The 17,798-nt window shown below is 43.2% G+C and overlaps 1 protein-coding gene and 1 pseudogene across 2 annotated transcripts; both read left to right on the forward strand.

Annotated features, from left to right (window-relative positions):
• Positions 1-342: 342 nt before the first annotated feature.
• LOC112222701 lies at positions 343-14,476 on the forward strand (annotated as a pseudogene).
• Positions 14,477-14,906: 430 nt separating this feature from the next.
• On the forward strand, positions 14,907-17,794 carry LOC112222704 (E3 ubiquitin-protein ligase TRIM39-like). Of its 2 annotated transcripts, XM_024385427.2 has the most exons (6): positions 14,907-15,483; positions 15,744-15,842; positions 16,232-16,462; positions 16,584-16,606; positions 16,752-16,870; positions 17,044-17,794. In XM_024385427.2, the coding sequence occupies exons 1-6, from the start codon at positions 15,091-15,093 to the stop codon at positions 17,610-17,612; spliced, it is 1,434 nt and encodes a 477-aa protein (XP_024241195.1). In that variant the 5' UTR covers positions 14,907-15,090; the 3' UTR covers positions 17,613-17,794. The 2 variants fall into 2 exon arrangements, with proteins under 2 accessions (XP_024241195.1, XP_024241196.1); XM_024385428.2 differs by lacking the exon at positions 15,744-15,842 and having other exon boundaries at positions 14,909-15,483.
• The last annotated feature ends 4 nt before the right edge of the window (positions 17,795-17,798 follow it).

Below are 17,798 nucleotides of genomic sequence, written 5' to 3' on the forward strand. Positions count from 1 at the left end.
ACTAGAGTCTTCTTTCATTCTCTATGAAATAATAGGCAACGGCCTGTACAGGAAGTAGCCAAAACCTAAACGAACTCTCTTGTTTCAGCTAGCCTGAGTGCCAGTCTATTTCTACTCTCTTGTGAACTCTAAATGCCATAACTCCTTATTGAATTGGCATGCCAAGTGTTGGTTTAACAATAACAGCATTGGAGTTTACATGAGCACAAACCAATCTGGGACCGGGGTATGTTTGGTGTGAAACATTTTCATTAAACCTTTTAGTTGGGTGCTGATGTAGGAGAGAATATAGTTATTTTTTTGTACTATTGGGATGCACACATAGAAAGTCTCTTCGTCTTCCAAGACCATCGAGGTTACCATCGGTAGCCTAATTCGCTCTAAACAGGAATTTAAACCGCTTAGACTTCCCGGTACTTGGTTTGGGCGTTTTAGCACAACCCCGTGACTGTTTCTCTCCCAAATTACTGGGTGATTTCTGTTCATCCATCCACCTCCTTCTTGCCCTATACGTTAACTTTCAACAAACGAGCGAGCGTGCTGGAGTGACGCGGATAGAGCCCGCGGGCGGTGGCATGCACTGTTGAACCCAACCTGCTGATTTAAAAGAAACAGGGACAACAAATACTGCGCACCTACACTGGGGAGATACGACTAACTGTGGCGAGGATGGCGTCACGTAGCCTGGGGCTGCATGTAGCTCGCAAACAGGACGCTGCCAGAAGCGGAGCTGTGGAGAGGAGGAATCTACTGACTGTCTGCAGGTAAAATAATGCTCGGCTTGATTGTGTTAATTTACTAATTGGTGAGATAAGTGACCGCATTCTCACGCGACTGATGATTGTGTGTGGATGCTGTTGAAGACCGTAGTGTAATTGGTGGTATAGGCTATATTTCAAAATAGCGCACATAGCCGACCATCCTTTGTCTTGCTTCAGTTGCATCGCGTTTACATTACAGTATTGATGGTGTTATATCGACATGAACTGTAGCCTATAACGCCGCATTAGTTCATTAGGGTTCTCCAATGGTCACACACGCACGCGCCGCCACCACCACCTATGAGCCTTAATCATTAATGGAATCACAGTTACCTTCATTAATTAATTAGGTGCCCAACTCAATACCAGTATAGTCTATAGATTTCACATTAACGAAGACAATTAAACACACAGCTATGAATTGGCACGGTACTGTGCAATGTGTGATTCTCTTAAATTATTAATCTGAAGTATCATGCTCTTCGAACAGTACAAATAATAATAGTTTGGTGGGTGCTTATATTTGTCCTATTTCACACATGTAAGTGTGTATTATACGAACGTGTGTGTGTGTGTGTGTGTGTGTTAGCTATAGTGATGTCGTTCTCTGTGGATAACATCATGCTGTTGAACGCCCTATCAAGTATAGCTCCATCAGACCCAGCCGTATGCCCCCTGTGGTTTTAGTGAAGAGAGAGATTTGGTAGATGAGACATGCTACATACTCTCACTCAACCAGTAGCCACGTGAGCCCCTTTTTGCTGCTCCCACACATGCCTACTGGTGCATCACCATTAAACACCACTGCTATCAGAAAGCAGGGAGTGGGCATTGTATTCGCATGTCCCAGGGCTCCGGTTTATTTTCATGGCGAGGTGGTGTATCTCATCTCCAAGCCATGGTTGGTGACAGGTGAGGGAACCACAACTGAAGATTTCAGGCTTTGTTTTCACTTTCTGGAGTGGCTTTTCACAACCTCATTGTCAGTTTTCTCTAGGAATGTCACTTTTCTAAAACATTTAATGTGCAGTTCTTGTGATATTATTAAGTTGGTTTGGTGAACTATGCTCACGTGGTGAGTAACCTTTGCCTGATTCCCGAAGACTCATGTTAGCTCACTAAGCTAATGCCTAGGCTTTCTCAGTGAGCTAAATCGATAGCTTGGGACTATAAGGTTCTATCTACATTTTGTCCAGATTGAGTTATTGACATAGCCTTGTTCTGTTCAATGTTCTCTACCTATACAGTAGTCTAAATACCTCAATTAATTTTAAGTGCAACAGAATACAAGATAAAAATCGCTGACACCTTTCAGACCAATGAGGGGTTGGAACTTTAAAGCCAATTATCTCAGAATAATAATTTTGCAGATAGAACCTTGTAGTCCCAAGCTCTCAAATCAAATTTTATTTGTTACATACACATGGTTAGCAGATGTTAATGCGAGTATAGCGAAATGCATGTGCTTCTAGTTCTGACAATGCAGTAATAACCAACAAGTAATCTATCTAACAATTCCAAAACTACTACCTTATAGACACAAGTGTAAGAGGATAAAGAATATGTACATAAAGATATATGAATGAGTGATGGTACAGAGCGGCATAGGCAGGATACAGTAGATGGTATCGAGTACAGTATATACATATGAGATAAGTATGTAAACAAAGTGGCATAGTTAAAGTGGCTAGTGATACATGTATTACATAAAGATGCAGTAGATGATATAGAGTACAGTATATACCCTACATTACTCATCTCATATGTATATGTATGTCAACATTATATTAGGTAGCATTGTTTAAAGTGGCTAGTGATATATTTTACATAATTTCCCATCAATTCCCATTATTAAAGTGGCTGGAGTTGAGTCAGTGTGTTGGCAGCAGCCACTCAATGTTAGTGGTTGCTGTTTAACAGTCTGATGGCCTTGAGATAGAAGCTGTTTTTCAGTCTCTCGGTCCCAGCTTTGATGCACCTGTACTGACCTCGCCTTCTGGATGATAGCGGGGTGAACAGGCAGTGGCTCGGGTGGTTGTTGTCCTTGATGATCTTTATGGCCTTCCTGTGACATCGGGTGGTGTAGGTGTCCTGGAGGGCAGGTAGTTTGCCCCCGGTGATGCGTTGTGCAGACCTCACTGCCCTCTGGAGAGCCTTACGGTTGTGGGCAGTTGCCGTACCAGGCGGTGATACAGCCCGCCAGGATGCTCTCGATTGTGCATCTGTAGAAGTTTGTGAGTGCTTTTGGTGACAAGCCGAATTTCTTCAGCCTCCTGAGGTTGAAGAGGCGCTGCTGCGCCTTCTTCACGATGCTGTCTTCTGTGTGGGTGGACCAATTCAGTTTGTCTGTGATGTGTACGCCGAGGAACTTAACTTACTACCCTCTCCACTACTGTTCCATCGATGTGGATAGGGGGGTGTTCCCTCTGCTGTTTCCTGAAGTCCACAATCATCTCCTTAGTTTTGTTGACGTTGAGTGTGAGGTTATTTTCCTGACACCACACTCCGAGGGCCCTCACCTCCTCCCTGTAGGCCGTCTCGTCGTTGTTGGTAATCAAGCCTACCACTGTTGTGTCGTCCGCAAACTTGATGATTGAGTTGGAGGCGTGCGTGGCCACGCAGTCGTGGGTGAACAGGGAGTACAGGAGAGGGCTCAGAACGCACCCTTGTGGGGCCCCAGTGTTGAGGATCAGCGGGGTGGAGATGTTGTTGCCTACCCTCACCACCTGGGGGAGGCCCGTCAGGAAGTCCAGTACCCAGTTGCACAGGGCGGGGTCGAGACCCAGGGTCTCGAGCTTGATGACTAGCTTGGAGGGTACTATGGTGTTAAATGCCGAGCTGTAGTCAATGAACAGCATTCTCACATAGGTATTCCTCTTGTCCAGATGGGTGAGGGCAGTGTGGTTGAGATTGCATCGTCTGTGGACCTATTTGGGCGGTAAGCAAATTGGAGTGGGTCTAGGGTGTCAGGTAGGGTGGAGGTGATATGGTCCTTGACTAGTCTCTCAAAGCACTTCATGATGACGGAAGTGAGTGCTACGGGGCGGTAGTCGTTTAGCTCAGTTACCTTAGCTTTCTTGGGAACAGGAACAATGGTGGCCCTCTTGAAGCATGTGGGAACAACAGACTGGGATAGGGATTGATTGAATATGTCCATAAACACACCAGCCAGCTGGTCTGCGCATGCTCTGAGGGCGCGGATGGGGATGCCGTCTGGGCCTGCAGCCTTGCGAGGGTTAACACGTTTAAATGTTTTTCTCACGTCGGCTGCAGTGAAGGAGAGTCCGCATGTTTTGGTTGCGGGCCGTGTCAGTGGCACTGTATTGTCCTCAAAGCAAAAAAAAGTTATTTAGTCTGCCTGGGAGCAAGACATCCTGGTCCGTGACGGGGCTGGTTTCTTTTTGTAATCCGTGATTGACTATAGACCCTGCCACATACCTCTTGTGTCTGAGCCGTTGAATTGAGATTCTACTTTGTCTCTATACTGACGCTTAGCTAGTTTGATTGCCTTGCGGAGGGAATAGCTACATTGTTTGTATTCGGTCATGTTTCCGGTCACCTTGCCCTGATTAAAAGCAGTGGTCTCAAACTCTTAGTTGATGTATGTAGAGCACTTGGGTTCAATATACGTTAGTTTATAGTGAGCAACTGCTCTAGTCTTAATAATCGCTTTGGGTCATCAGGACCGACTCTGTCTTAACCAATGATCTGAATAATGAAAATATAAATACTGTGGCATGAGTTCAGATCCAATCAAACACTGCTGCAGAATATAAATAGATACAGTTTATTGGTTTCATTGATCTAATATGCAGACAAGGCTGTGAAGTTCCTGTGTCCTCATCACTAAGGAATTATCATGGTCCACAGACACGAATACAGTCGTGAAGAAGGCAATGCCCCCCCCCTCCAGTTCCAAAAGAATAAAGACATTTCAAATGACATTGTCTATATATAGTGTTGTAACGATGTGCAAATAGTTGAAGTACAATAGGGAAAATATACATGGGTTGTATTTACAATGGTGTTTGTTCTTCACTGGTTGCCCTTTTTCTTTTGGAAACGGGTCACACATCTTGCTGCTGTGATGTCACACTGTGGTATTTCACTAAGTAGGTATTGGAGTTTATCAAAATTGGGTTTGTTTTTTGAATTCTTTGTGGATCTGTGTAATCTGAGGGAATTATTTGTCTCTATGGTCAAACATTTGGCAGGAGGTTAGGAAGAGCAGCTTAGTTTCCACATTTTGTGGGCAGTGTGTGCATAGCATGTCTTATCTTGAGAGCCATGTCTGCCTTTGGTGGCCTTTCTCAATAGCAAGGCAATGCTCACTGAGTCTGTACATAGTCAAAACTGCTTAATTTTGGGTCGGTCACAGTGGTCAGGTATTCTAGCCACTGTGTACTCTCTGTTTAGGGCCAAATAGCATTCTGGTTTGCTCTGTTTTTTTGTTAATTATTTCCAATGTGTCAAGTAATTATCTCTTTGTTTTCTCATGATTTGGTTTGGTCTAATTGTTGCTGTCCTGGGGCTCTGTGAGGTGTGTTTGTGGACAGAGCCCCAGGACCAGCTTGCTTAGGGGACTCTTCTCCAGGTTCATTGCTCTGTAGGTGATGGCTTTGTTATGGAAGGTTTGGGAATCGCTTCATTTTAGGTGGTTGTTGAATTTTACGTCTCTTTTCTGGATTTTGATCATTAGCGGGTACCGGCCTAGTTCGGCTGTGCATGCATTATTTGGTGTTTTACGTTGTACACGGGGGATATTTTTACAGAATTCTGCATGCAGAGTCTCAGTTTGGTGTTTATCCCATTTTGTGAGTTATTGGCTGGTGAGCAAACCCAAGACCTCACAACCATAAAGAGCAATGGGTTCTATAACTGATACAAGTATTTTTAGCCTAGATCCTAATTGGTATGTGGAATTTTGTGTTCCTTTTGATGGCATAGAAGGCCATTTGATGGCATAGAAGACACTTCTACGTGTGTGTGTGTGTGTGCACACACACAGTTGAAGTCAGAAGTTTACATACACTTAGGTTGGAGTCATTAACTCGTTTTTCAACAACTCCACAAATTTCTTGATAACAAACTATAGTTTTGGCAAGTCTGTTAGAACATCTAGTTTGCATGACACAAGTAATTTTTCTAACAATTTTTTTTACAGATGGATTATTTCACTGCATCACAATTCCAGTTGGTCAGAAGTTTATATACTTAGTTGACTGTGCCTTTAAACAGCTTGGAAACTTCCAGAAAATTATATCATTTAGAAGCTTCTGATAGACTCAAATTATGTCAATTAGCCTATTGGAGGTGTACCTGTGGATGTATTTCAAGACCTACCTTCAAACTCAGTGCATCTTTGCTTGACATCAAAAGAAATCAGCCAAGACTTCAGAAAAAATATTGTAGACCTCCACAAGTCAGGTTCATCCTTGGGAGCAGTTTCCAAATGCCTGGAGGTACCACATTCATCTGTACAAACAATAGTACAGAAGTATAAACACCATGGGACCACACAGCCATCATACCGCTCAGGAAGGAGACGTGTTCTGTCTCCTAGAGATGAACGTACTTTGGTGCAAAAAGTGAAAATCAATCCCAGAACAACAGCAAAAGACCTTGTGAAGATACTTTTGTATCCGTTTCCTCCAGTATCTATATCCACAGTAAAACGAGTCCTATATCGATACAACCTGAAAGGCCGCTCAGCAAGAAAGAAGCCACTGCTCCAAAACTGCCATTAAAAAAAAAACGGGGACAAAGATGGTACTTTTTGGAGAAATGTCCTCTGGTCTGATGAAACAAAAATATAACTGTTTGGCCATAATGACCATCGTTATGTTTGGAGGGGAAAGGGGAGGCTTGCAAACCGAAGAACACCATCCCAACTGTGAAGCACGGGGGTGGCAGCATCATGTTGTGGGGGTGCTTTGCTGCAGGAGGGACTGGTGCACTTCACAAAATAGATGGCATTATGAGGCAGGAAAATTCTGTGGATATATTGAAGCAACATCCTCAAGCTATCAGTCAGGAAGTTAAAGCTTGGTCACAAATGGGTCTTCCAAATGGACAATGACCCCAAGCATACTTCCAAAGTAGTGGCAAAATGGCTTAAGGACAACAAAGTCAAGGTATTGGAGTGGCCATCACAAAGCCCTGACCTCATCCTATAGAAAATCTCTGGGCAGACCTGAAAAAGCGTGTGCGAGCAAGTAGGCCCACAAACCTGACTCGGATACACCAGCTCTGTCAGGAGGAATGGGCTGAATTTCACCCAACTTATTGTGGGAAGCTTGTGGAAGGCTACCTGACACGTTTGACCCAAGTTAAACAATTTAAAGGCAATGCTACCAAATACTAATTGAGTGTGTAAACTTCTGACCCACTGGGAATGTGATTAAAGAAATAGAAGCTGAAATAAATCATTCTCAACTATTATTCTGACATTTCACATTCTTAAAATAGTGGTGATCCTGAGTCAGGTCATTTTTCCTATGATTAAATGTCAGGAATTGTGAAAGCCAAATACATTTAAACTCTTAAGGTGTATGTCAACTTCCGACTTCAACGGTATATCTGAGCGACTCTGGGTTGAGTTCTGTGATAAAGTAGTCTAGGGATGAGCTATAGGTGTACCTACTGTGGGAGTCCCCTTGAAGCCTACCATTGACTATGTACATGCCATACTCAGTGTGCAACAGAGCTGCAGGAGTTGTGACCTGTTGTTGTAGTTGTGCCTAAGGGGTCATATGGGGGAGGGAATTTTATCTTTATTTAACTAGGCAAGTCAGTTGAGATAGGCCATCATTGTAAATAAGAATATCTCAGCCAAACTCGGACGATGCTGGACCAAATTATGTGCCGTGCTATGGGACTCCCAATCACAGATTCGAACCAGGTACTGCAGTGACGCCTCTTGCAGTGTCTTAGACCACTACGCCACTCGGGAATGGTGTTTGTCTCCCTGTGTGCTGAGGTGTCCGGTTCTGGCATTTAGGTCACCACAGACTAGTACATGTCCCTTTCCCTGGAAGTGATAGCTTCTACATCGCGCAGGGGCAAATCTGTCTTCATTAAAGTATGGGGATTCTAGTGGGGGAATTTAGTATGTCTCCCACTCTCTGTGTATGTAATGGAAAAAACTGAAACTTTAATGCCTGTCCTGTTTAGATAAAGCTTTGTCTGCCCAGTCACCCCACTACCACTTAACCTGCTACTGTGTGTTTGCAGTACAAGCCCCACAGCACAGAGATGACTGTTGCATCGCTGTCTGACCAACATGGAAATGAGGCCATTTAAGACTACTGAGATGCATCCCTGTACTCCAGAATCAACACACAGTCATTTCCTGTGTTTGCTTCATTCCATTAAATCTCCTCGGTGCTTAATAACCTAGACACTAGTTAGGGCTCCTGACCAGAGATACTCTATCATTGTTGTCATGCCCCTCAGTCTGACCTCCGTGCAATCTACCTATATGCTTATGACAGTGATTTAATTATTTTTTTAAATTAATTTGTATGTCAACGCTCCACTGATAGTGTGCAGTAGAGAGATTTTTTTTTTTCCTAAAGCCTGTAAATCATCTGTTCAGTCAGAGATGATCTCCTCTCCTAGAGTCACATTTAACAGCATGTCAGAAAAGCGCTGATCCGGTTGGAACCCAGTGCAGACTCCGTTAACTGTGTGTGTGCAGGTTTTCAGTGAAGACGCTGCTTGACCGCTCCTGTTTAGACACGATAGACGACTCCTCTCCGGAGTTCACCAACTTCGTCTCCATCCTGGAACAGATCCTCAGTCACAGACTCAAAGGTAGAGTAACACACCATCACATGCTAAAAGCCCGTCCCATCTGGACCACTGCAGGGTTGCTGGGTATAGGAGTCAATATGCCACCTATAAATGTAGCTCTCTCACTCTCTCTCCCTCCTCCCAGGTCAGACTACGTGGTTTGGTTATGAGACTCATCGTAGTTTCTGGGATTATGTGAAAGTAGCCTGCAGTAAAGTCTCTCCCAGCTGCATCCACAGCATTGAGAGCATGGAGAATGTCCACTCCTCCAGAGCTAAGGTGTGTGTCTGCTCGAGAGAGAGGTTGCTGGTTACCCTAGAAAGCCTTGAGCCATGGACCTTAATGATAACATCAATATTCCCACGGATCTAAAACACACACACAACTCTCTCAGCCTTTTCTACTGGATGAAATTACACACAGAACAAAAGACCGCTTTGTTCAGAAGCTTTAAACAATGAATACTGTAGTGTTGTCCAAGAGAATGCCACAGCTCCGGCACACACGTACGCACCCATGCATGTGCAGGTGCACAAACTCAATCAGCTGACTGAGGCTAAGTAGGAAGGGCAGCATGTATTTGTATTATAATGTCTGTTTTAAAGAGCTACTCTGCAGGTCTGATGTATAATGGAAACTTAAGAACTGTGTGTGTCCACAGGGTCGGGCGTGGATCAGGCTGGTGCTGATGGAGAAGAGGCTGTCTGAGTACATCTCCTCCGCCCTGAGGGACTTCAAAACCACCAGGTCTTTCTCTCTGGCACACACACACACAATGGCAATACAAAACACCAGACTGAGTTGAGTGTTGGTTTTAGGTGTTCTGAGGATGGAGCTAGTGTGTGTTTTCTATGTTGTGTAGGAGATGGTATGAGGATGGGGCCATCATGCTAGATGAGGAGGCAGGGCTGCTAGCAGATACACTCATCGGTCTCAACACCATTGACTTCAGGTACCCATATATTATTTATAGTGTTGCTGAGTCAGAGCTCAGGTTATACAGTAAAGGTCTCAATTAAAGTGTGTTTTCCTCTGGTGGTTAGCTTCTGTCTGAAAGGGGAGGGGCTGAATGGAAGCTGCCCAGCGGTGATTGACTATACGCCTTATCTGAAGTCGATTCAGAGGTATGTGGGATTCAATCTTTTAGTCCTTTACCTGCTATTATGTACCCTTCCCCCGGTAGGTGCCCTATAAGTTGAACTCCTACCCCCTCTGTCGTACCCTCTGAAGTGTGCCCTTTCCCCCTGTGTAGTGAGAACAGCATCAGCAGTGATGAGGAGTTGAGGACCCTGGGGAGCAGCGGCAGTGAGAACACCACCCCTGAAAAAAGATGGAGGCCATCTTAACCGAGCAGAGCAGATGGGTCTGCAGGTGTAAACGACTCGAGCAGAAATACCGCATGGCACTGGAACAGAAGGTAACGTCTCAGTGTGTGTGTATTGTATGTGTGTGTGTGTGCTGCAGAACACTGTATTGCACTATAGAATGCAGTTGTATTTGTGCATGAGACACAGACTGTAAGGAATAATTGGAAAGCTAGAAATCAAAATGTCAGGCTAACTGTCTGTGCTCTCTTGAAGAAATGTGCTCTCTTGAGGAAATGGAAACGCACACAGCTTGATATCATTCATTCCATCCTCACCAGAGTACAAATCTACAGAGTACAAAATAGTTCCTCCTTTACCAAAACAAAAATCTTCCCTTTATCTGTTTTGCTACTGCAAAAAATATAATAATGCAACAACTCGTGTGTGTGTGCCAGTGTTATCTGGAAGAGATGGTTCGTCTGAGAGAGGCCCAGCTGTCTCAAGTGATTCCTCAGAACAAAGCTCTTCAGCAGAGACTAACAGACACACACCTCTCACACACACTGGAGAAGGAACAACTAGAATACATCGTACTGGAGCTCCAGGACCAACTGTGAGTTTTTGTATCTGTGAGTGGGTGGAATGACCAGCTGTGAGTGACATTTTAACCACAGTGAGCGGGCCAGGGAATTGCAGGAGTAGTGCACACAGCTATGTCTTACTATACTTGTGAGAACTTCTTGGGACCAACAACCTTAACACCTAACCCTAAACCTTAACCACTAATTCTAACCACTAACCCTAATTCTAACCTTAACCCTAAGACTAAAATAGTTATTTTCACAAGTGAGGACCTGCAAAATGTCCCCACTTTTCTGAGGACTTATACTTACAGGTATAGTAAAGTGTGTGAGACGCAAGGTTGTTATTATTAGTTTTAAGCTTGTTATTTGAAGTTCAGTCAGTTTTCTGATCCACTTGTCCTTTTTTAACTTATTTTTTTCTTCAGAAAATAAACTATTTTTTGTTTTAGTGTTAGGGACAGAGTAGCCTATGCAACTATGGGCCAGTAATACATAAGGTGATGGGTCAGGTCATAGGTTAACCTCTGTGATTGGTGTGTCCCCCTCATCAAGATGACGTAGATACACCATGTACACAGTAGTAGTGCGTCAATTTCCACAACCATGAGCGTGAGGCTTAACTTCTCCTCTGTTTTGGTCCCGTAGCTACCATGTTGCATCGTGCAAATCTCAATGGCCGTGTTAGAGCGTATCACTTTTGTCAAGCCTTTCAAAGTGTTGCATTGTGGGAGAAAAAATGGTCTGACTTGCGCCTACATGTCAACTGCTTGAACATTACAAAAATGTGATCAAAGGTCATTGACTGCAAGTTTCTGCTCTTCACCAACTTAATTCTGCAGCCATCACCTGTATTGTGGGAAGCTCTATTGCCAACCAATCATCAGGGTGGTTTTGTTTGACCCACGCGAACGTGACCAAAGACATGACTGAAACAGGAACCAATTTGCTGCCCTTTATGTATAGAGTGGGTATAATATAAATAAATGTGCTAATTGAGCATTTCTCACTAATTGATTGTACACTATTATACTATGATTTCAGTTTGAGTGTGATATGGGGAATAGATGTTTATTTAGACATAAAGAAAACATTTTATAAACAACACTGCCATGTTGATCTGAGCCTTGCTGTTGGAAAACCACATGACTTTGGGCTGTCGCAGATGCATCTCCCCTGACTTCACTCCTCGACTTTTGCCTGCAGTCAGATGCTTTCGGCCTTACCACTCAAACACACCCAATATCTGCAGTGCTGCTCATGGCGCCGTCATCTTGCTGAATCTACCTTTAAATATTAATGTGGCCTGCCAGATTCAGAAGCTTGATAATTCTATTTGATTTGAGTTCATTTAGGAGTCAAAGATAATAGTTTGAGTGTAGTTTTTCAAACAGATTTGTTCATTTTATTTCAGTTTACAGTTTTTTTTCATAATTAGTTTGTTTACTGTAATAACCTTGGTGTGATGACTTGGCCTGGGTGAATCATCAGAGGAGATGGTGTGATGACTTGGCCTGGGTGAATCATCAGAGGAGATGGTGTGATGACTTGGCCTGGGTGAAATCATCAGAGGAGATGGTTGGGTGGAGGCTAGTTTCACTGAGAGTCTCTAAATTAATGGTGTGATTAATTTGATCTCTTCCTTTCCACCCTCTGATCAATATTTTAATTTGGGTTGTGAGGATTTCCTTAGCTTTCCAAATGCTGGGGTTGAAACTGCAGTCATCTCTCAACCAACAATCAGTCAGAGGTATGGATTTACAGACACAACATAGAGACTGGGGTACGTAGCATATTTTGGGACAGAATCTTCCAGGAACACTGAGTAGCTAGGGTCTTGACAGTAGAGGTTTGTCTTCGTGTATATTTCATCCTGCTCAAGGACAGTGCTGAAGAACCATGACTTGAGGTCCAGACAAGAACTGACCGCACATCTGACCAATCAGTGGCCTTCACCCGGTGCCATGGATACCAATGTTGTTGCCTTGGATACCATGCTGTACAGGAATAGGGTGGGGCAGTGGGAGGAGTATGTAAACAGGGATAAATTCCTATTCCACAACGTCCTCACTTACACGCCATAGTATGATTTTTATACGGTCCACCCAAATGTGGTGACAGCTTATATATATATATATATATATATATACTGTACCTGTGAGAAGTTCTGTGAAAAAAAAGAGAATTTTAACATTCCAAATGGTTATTCCAATGTAGCCATCACACTACTTAGATGCAGCCAGAGAGTCCACTCTAATGTCTCTGTGTTCTACAGGAAGAATTTTCAGAGTCTAGAGCAGCTGTCCCAGACCTCTCTGGAGCCCTCACACACACTCAACCTGGACACTAGACCAGCCAGCTCACACTGGCACCACCATGGTGTGTGTGCATTTCTGTGCTCTCCCCCACTACCAATAAATAATATTTATTTTCTGCATGTGTTAACCCCCTCTTCTGCTCCCCAGGGAAGGAGGACACCCCCTCTCTGATAGGTCTGTGTGGGTCTCTGTAGCCAGCAATAAGTCACTGGCCAGCCTGAAGTCCAGTGAGTGTCTAGCCAGCCCCACCACAGAGGTGACCAGTCCTGACCTCACCCATGTCCTAGAACCAGAGACCAAGAGACCCAGCACATGGTTTGGAGAAAGAGAGAATTGAAAGATCGGAACGCAGCCTTTTTGAATTGAAGAAGTAACTCATGGCTCAAAGCATGGGAGCCACAGTCAATCATTTGGAATTTACAACCCGGACTAACCCTGGAACCAGCGCTTCAGTAGTCAGTCCTTCAATGTAAGCGCAGAGCCGTTGGAAAAACCAGGACTGTATTGACCAGGACCGACCTCATGTTTATTTATTAGTTTGTTATATATCTGCACTGATGGGAAAACTGCTGCATAGTTGAAAGCCAGTTCCGCGTAGGTATACTGTAGGTATACTGTTATAACCTTGTGTGTTCAGATCACTGCAGACCAAGGAGAACGTCACTTGACACTATTGGGATGCAGACCTTTTGTGTCACTTAAAGGACTCCTCATGATGTAAACATGCTCCGCATCCCAGAGATTGACAACTTGAGGAATTGCTTTCTTTAGGATTTATTTGGGGATGGGTAAGGAGTGTTAGGGTTTGTTTCTCAACAGTGTTAAAGCCTGTAGACTAGTGGTTCTGTTCATGCCTCATCAACTTGCAGGTGTTGTCCTGTTACCCTGGCAACTTAAGTGAGCTCTACTATAGATGGCCATGGTGGGTCTGTCTCAGCGGCCAAAGAAATACACCTCAAAGAACGGACATATTTAGGTATTGTATTCCTGCCAGAGGACTGGACTATCCTCATTATTTAAGTCTTTAGTGTAATCATGCTTCCATGTTGTAAGGGCCTTGAAATTTCTAGAGGAGAACAGTGTTGCTTTTATGTCTTCTGTTTCTACAGTCAATCCTCTGTGGTACCTGACTTGTAGCCATAATCATATTATTGACTGTATCTTAGAAACTATCAAAATAAAGTCGCACACTCCATATATAAACTCCCAGTAATTTATTGGAAGAAGGCACAGTGAAGCCAAAACGTTGGTAAATACCCAATAAATTACTGGAGGTTTAAATATGGAGTGTGTGACTTTATTTTGATAGTTTATTTGCCATTAGTCAGCACCTCCACAAACACACTTCTGGGTGTGCACCAGTGAATGCTTTTTTTATTTGATCTGTTTTTTAATTGAATGTATCTCATCCACAATCCGTTTTGGATTTAACCACAGTATTATGTTATCTTTATATTTTTATAAGAGTGTTCTCAGGAAATGTTTCCTGTCCAACAGGGTTTGGTTAGGTTGAACATGATAGTCTGTATTGGGGTTGCATGTTCTGTCTGACTGCGTTGATTTATTTTGATCAGAGGCATGTGGGGAAAGTGTTCAGGGTGTGTTCTGTGTCTGTCACTCTCTCACACACAAACACAGTTAATTGTATTGCACATTGATTTTATTACTTATTTATTTTCTCCTGCTATTTTGAATAAACTACTCTACTAAACATATTTAGTTTTGTTTGAATTATATTCTGTACCAATGTGTATGTTTAGTACAGTATGTTCATTCCCCATGTATACACAGATCTCCATGTTTTACCCCTACCATGCCCCTAGTGTTAGAGCAGGATGAAACGGTTAACCCAGCAGGCCCCGGTCCAAAATAAAGTCCCTGACTGTAACATTAAACTGGTGTTTAATGACCTGTTCTGTCACCACAGGACTCAAATTAAGCACAGTAAATCACAACTTACTCCAGCAGCTACTGAGTAGGAGGAAGCTCCAGCAACACAGATACTTAAATCCCTGCTCACTGAGCAAGACTGATACAAACAGCTGAGAAAACTAGAGACTAATATTTTATTTTTAGAAAATGGCTTCTAGATCTCTTCCCCCACTCTCCTTAAGGAGTTGTCATGTCTTGAGTGATGTCTCACAGATCAGTTTACATGGCAATGCACCCATTTTACTGGCTTCATACACAGATCTCCCAGATGTAAGACAGACGCAACACAGGACTCAAACTAACTACAACTGCAAAACTATTCATCAACACTGTGGTAAGAAAGCTGCTGACTAAACCAGGCTGAGTTTTCACATTGAAAGTAACCTCTTCACTCCAAATGCCATTAGGGAGTGAGAAAATGGCCTCCCAGGCGTCTGTCCCAGAGAAGGATCTCCCCTGTCCTGTGTGCTCTGAAATCCTCAAGGAACCTGTTCTCCTGTCCTGTGGCCATAGCTGCTGTATAGCCTGTCTGGAGTCCTACTGGAAATGGATGGAATCATGGGAATGTCCAGTGTGCAGCATAAAATGCTATAAGGATTCGATGGCTCTGAAGAACCTGTGTATGCTGAGTGAGAATGTTTCAGCTAAACATGTCTGCAGTCTGCATAGCAAGCAACTCACACTGTTCTGTCTGGAGCATGAAGAGCCTGTCTGTTCGGTGTGTGAGGGTTCAAGTAAACATAACACACATGAATGTATCCCAGTAGATGAGGCTGCTCTGGATCGCAAGGTACGATACAAAATATCAACTAACATACACAGTACATTCACTATAACAGGATCATTCTCTCCTAGCAAATGTCTAGTGTAGAAGAGGTCCTTATCATATTCAGCTACCCTGTCGTACTTGTACAGCCTTGATGTTCTCTTTGAAAAGCAACAATTTTCTAAGGCCTTGTTCTGTTTGATCAGAATGTGACATTCTCATATCCATCCATTTTGCGTGCAATCATTAAAATCACACAAGTAAATGAACTAAATGAATTGTAGGAAGAGCTCTTAGAGACAGGCCTGAAACCCTTAGAGGAGCAGCTGGAGGGATTTAAACAAGTCAAACAAAGCTTTGAAGAAACAGCAGAGCTTATTAAGGTAAGACTGCTTTGTAATGTTACAATGCAATATGCATATGAAAGTGTATCAGAATGATTTTTTTAGCATTTGGCTTGAGCCAAAAGGGGTCCCCTAAATGTACAAAAATATTACCAAGAAATTACATAATTGGACAAAAAAATGGGTACACCTTCCCACGACTATGAGCAAAAGCCTTAAACTAAGGATTGTGTGGTTTCATGAGTCTAGAAGTTGATTGTTATATCATGTGTATATGAACCATAGAGGCAACACTCAAGCCAACATTTTAAGTAAACCATAAGCAACGAATGTTCCATACAGCCTCTCGAACAGTAAAATGTTTTGAAAAACCTTTCAGATTGATATGAAATATAGTGTAATGCCTGATGATGACACACTGTCTCCAGAGCCAGGCCCAGAAGACAGAAAATCAGATTCAGGAGGACTTCGAGAAACTTCACCAGTTTCTACGATATGAAGAGGCAGCCAGGATGGCTGTCCTGAGGGAGGAAGAGGAGGAGAAGAGTCGGAGGATGAAGAAGATGATTGATGATATGAACAGAGAGATAGCAGCCATTTTAGACACAACGAGAGCCATAAAGAAGGACCTGGTATCTGATGACATCTCATTCCTGCAGGTAAGGACCAATACTTCTGTGCTGTCTAGAGGTTATATGGGATAGATTTATTAATTAACTGATGATTGATTTCAGTGATTACATGTATTATTGATTGATTTGCTCTTTTGTTCACCTGCAGAACTACAAGGACACGTTAAAAAGGTAAGGCTACGGCCTATTTGTCCGCAACACTTCAGGTGAAGGGTGAAGAATCTGGACCCTAAGTGATCGGCCTCTTCTCTCTCTCTCTTCCCTGTGGTTCTGAACCCAACCCCACCGTATCACTAACTCTTGGATATTCTTCTAGAGCCCAGTGCACAAGCCCAGATCCAGAGCTTGTTTCTGGAGCGCTGATCAATGTGGCAAAGCACCTGGGAAACCTGCAGGTCAGAGTTTTGGAGAAGATGCTGAAGTCTGTTCAATACAGTGAGTCTGATTGTATTCTTACCAATGTTCATATCTTCACAAACATTTTTAAATTGCATTCAGACAATTTCAGATAAAATAATATCACTGATCATCTGGCAATAATGTCCCAGTAAATTAAAACAAACAGTGGATCTCTGGTTTTAAACATGTCTCTGTTTTTCTCTGTTCAGCGCCTGTGATTCTGGACCCCAACACTGCCCATCCATGTCTCATCCTGTCTGACGATCTGACCAGTATGAGATTCAGTGATGAGATACAGCTGCTTCCTGACAACCCAGAGAGGTTTGATAACTATCGAATGGTCCTGGGCTCTGAGGGCTTTGACTCTGGGACACACAGTTGGGATACAGACGTCAGGGACAATACAATATGGTTTGTAGGTGTAGTCTATAAGTCTGTCCAGAGGAAGGGAGTGGTACAGACTGGACTCTGGCGTGTAGGCTATTTTAATGATAAATACTGGGCACGTTGTCCAAAAGGGCCACAGACTGTCCTGACACTGGAAAATAAACCCCATCGGATCAGAGTGCAGCTGGACTGGAACAGAGATACACTGTCCTTTTACGACCTTGATAATAACACACACATACACACGTTCACACAGACTTTTACAGAGAGATTGTTTCCATACATCAACATTGGCAGTAATCTCTACGCTGCTAGGATCTTACCAGGGAAAGTCTCTGTAACAGTGGAACAGCACATGATACCTCCCCATGCTAGCCCTTCTTCCTTTTAACTTGATCAGTTGTTGTGGTACGCTGACGCAACGGAAGCCACCACTACCTCCGTCATTTAGATTTGTTCAACAGGATTCAATTATGAATTGTATTATCATAGGAATTATTACATGTTAACAACAGAAACTACTGGATTGAAACAAATCACAAATCTTTGCTGATCTAATAAAAACAATTGATTCAAC

The sequence above is a fragment of the Oncorhynchus tshawytscha genome, unplaced genomic scaffold, assembly GCF_018296145.1.
Source record: "Oncorhynchus tshawytscha isolate Ot180627B unplaced genomic scaffold, Otsh_v2.0 Un_scaffold_17_pilon_pilon, whole genome shotgun sequence".
Lineage (NCBI taxonomy): Eukaryota > Metazoa > Chordata > Actinopteri > Salmoniformes > Salmonidae > Oncorhynchus > Oncorhynchus tshawytscha.

Excerpts from the sequence above, each read along its gene's own strand:
- LOC112222704 (XM_024385427.2), top strand. The coding sequence starts at position 15,091 with ATGCCATTAGGGAGTGAGAAAATGGCCTCCCAGGCGTCTGTCCCAGAG. Across the intron at positions 16,463-16,583 it reads ATGACATCTCATTCCTGCAG|AACTACAAGGACACGTTAAA; the intron begins GTAAGGACCAAT and ends GTTCACCTGCAG. Across the intron at positions 16,871-17,043 it reads GCTGAAGTCTGTTCAATACA|CGCCTGTGATTCTGGACCCC; the intron begins GTGAGTCTGATT and ends TTCTCTGTTCAG.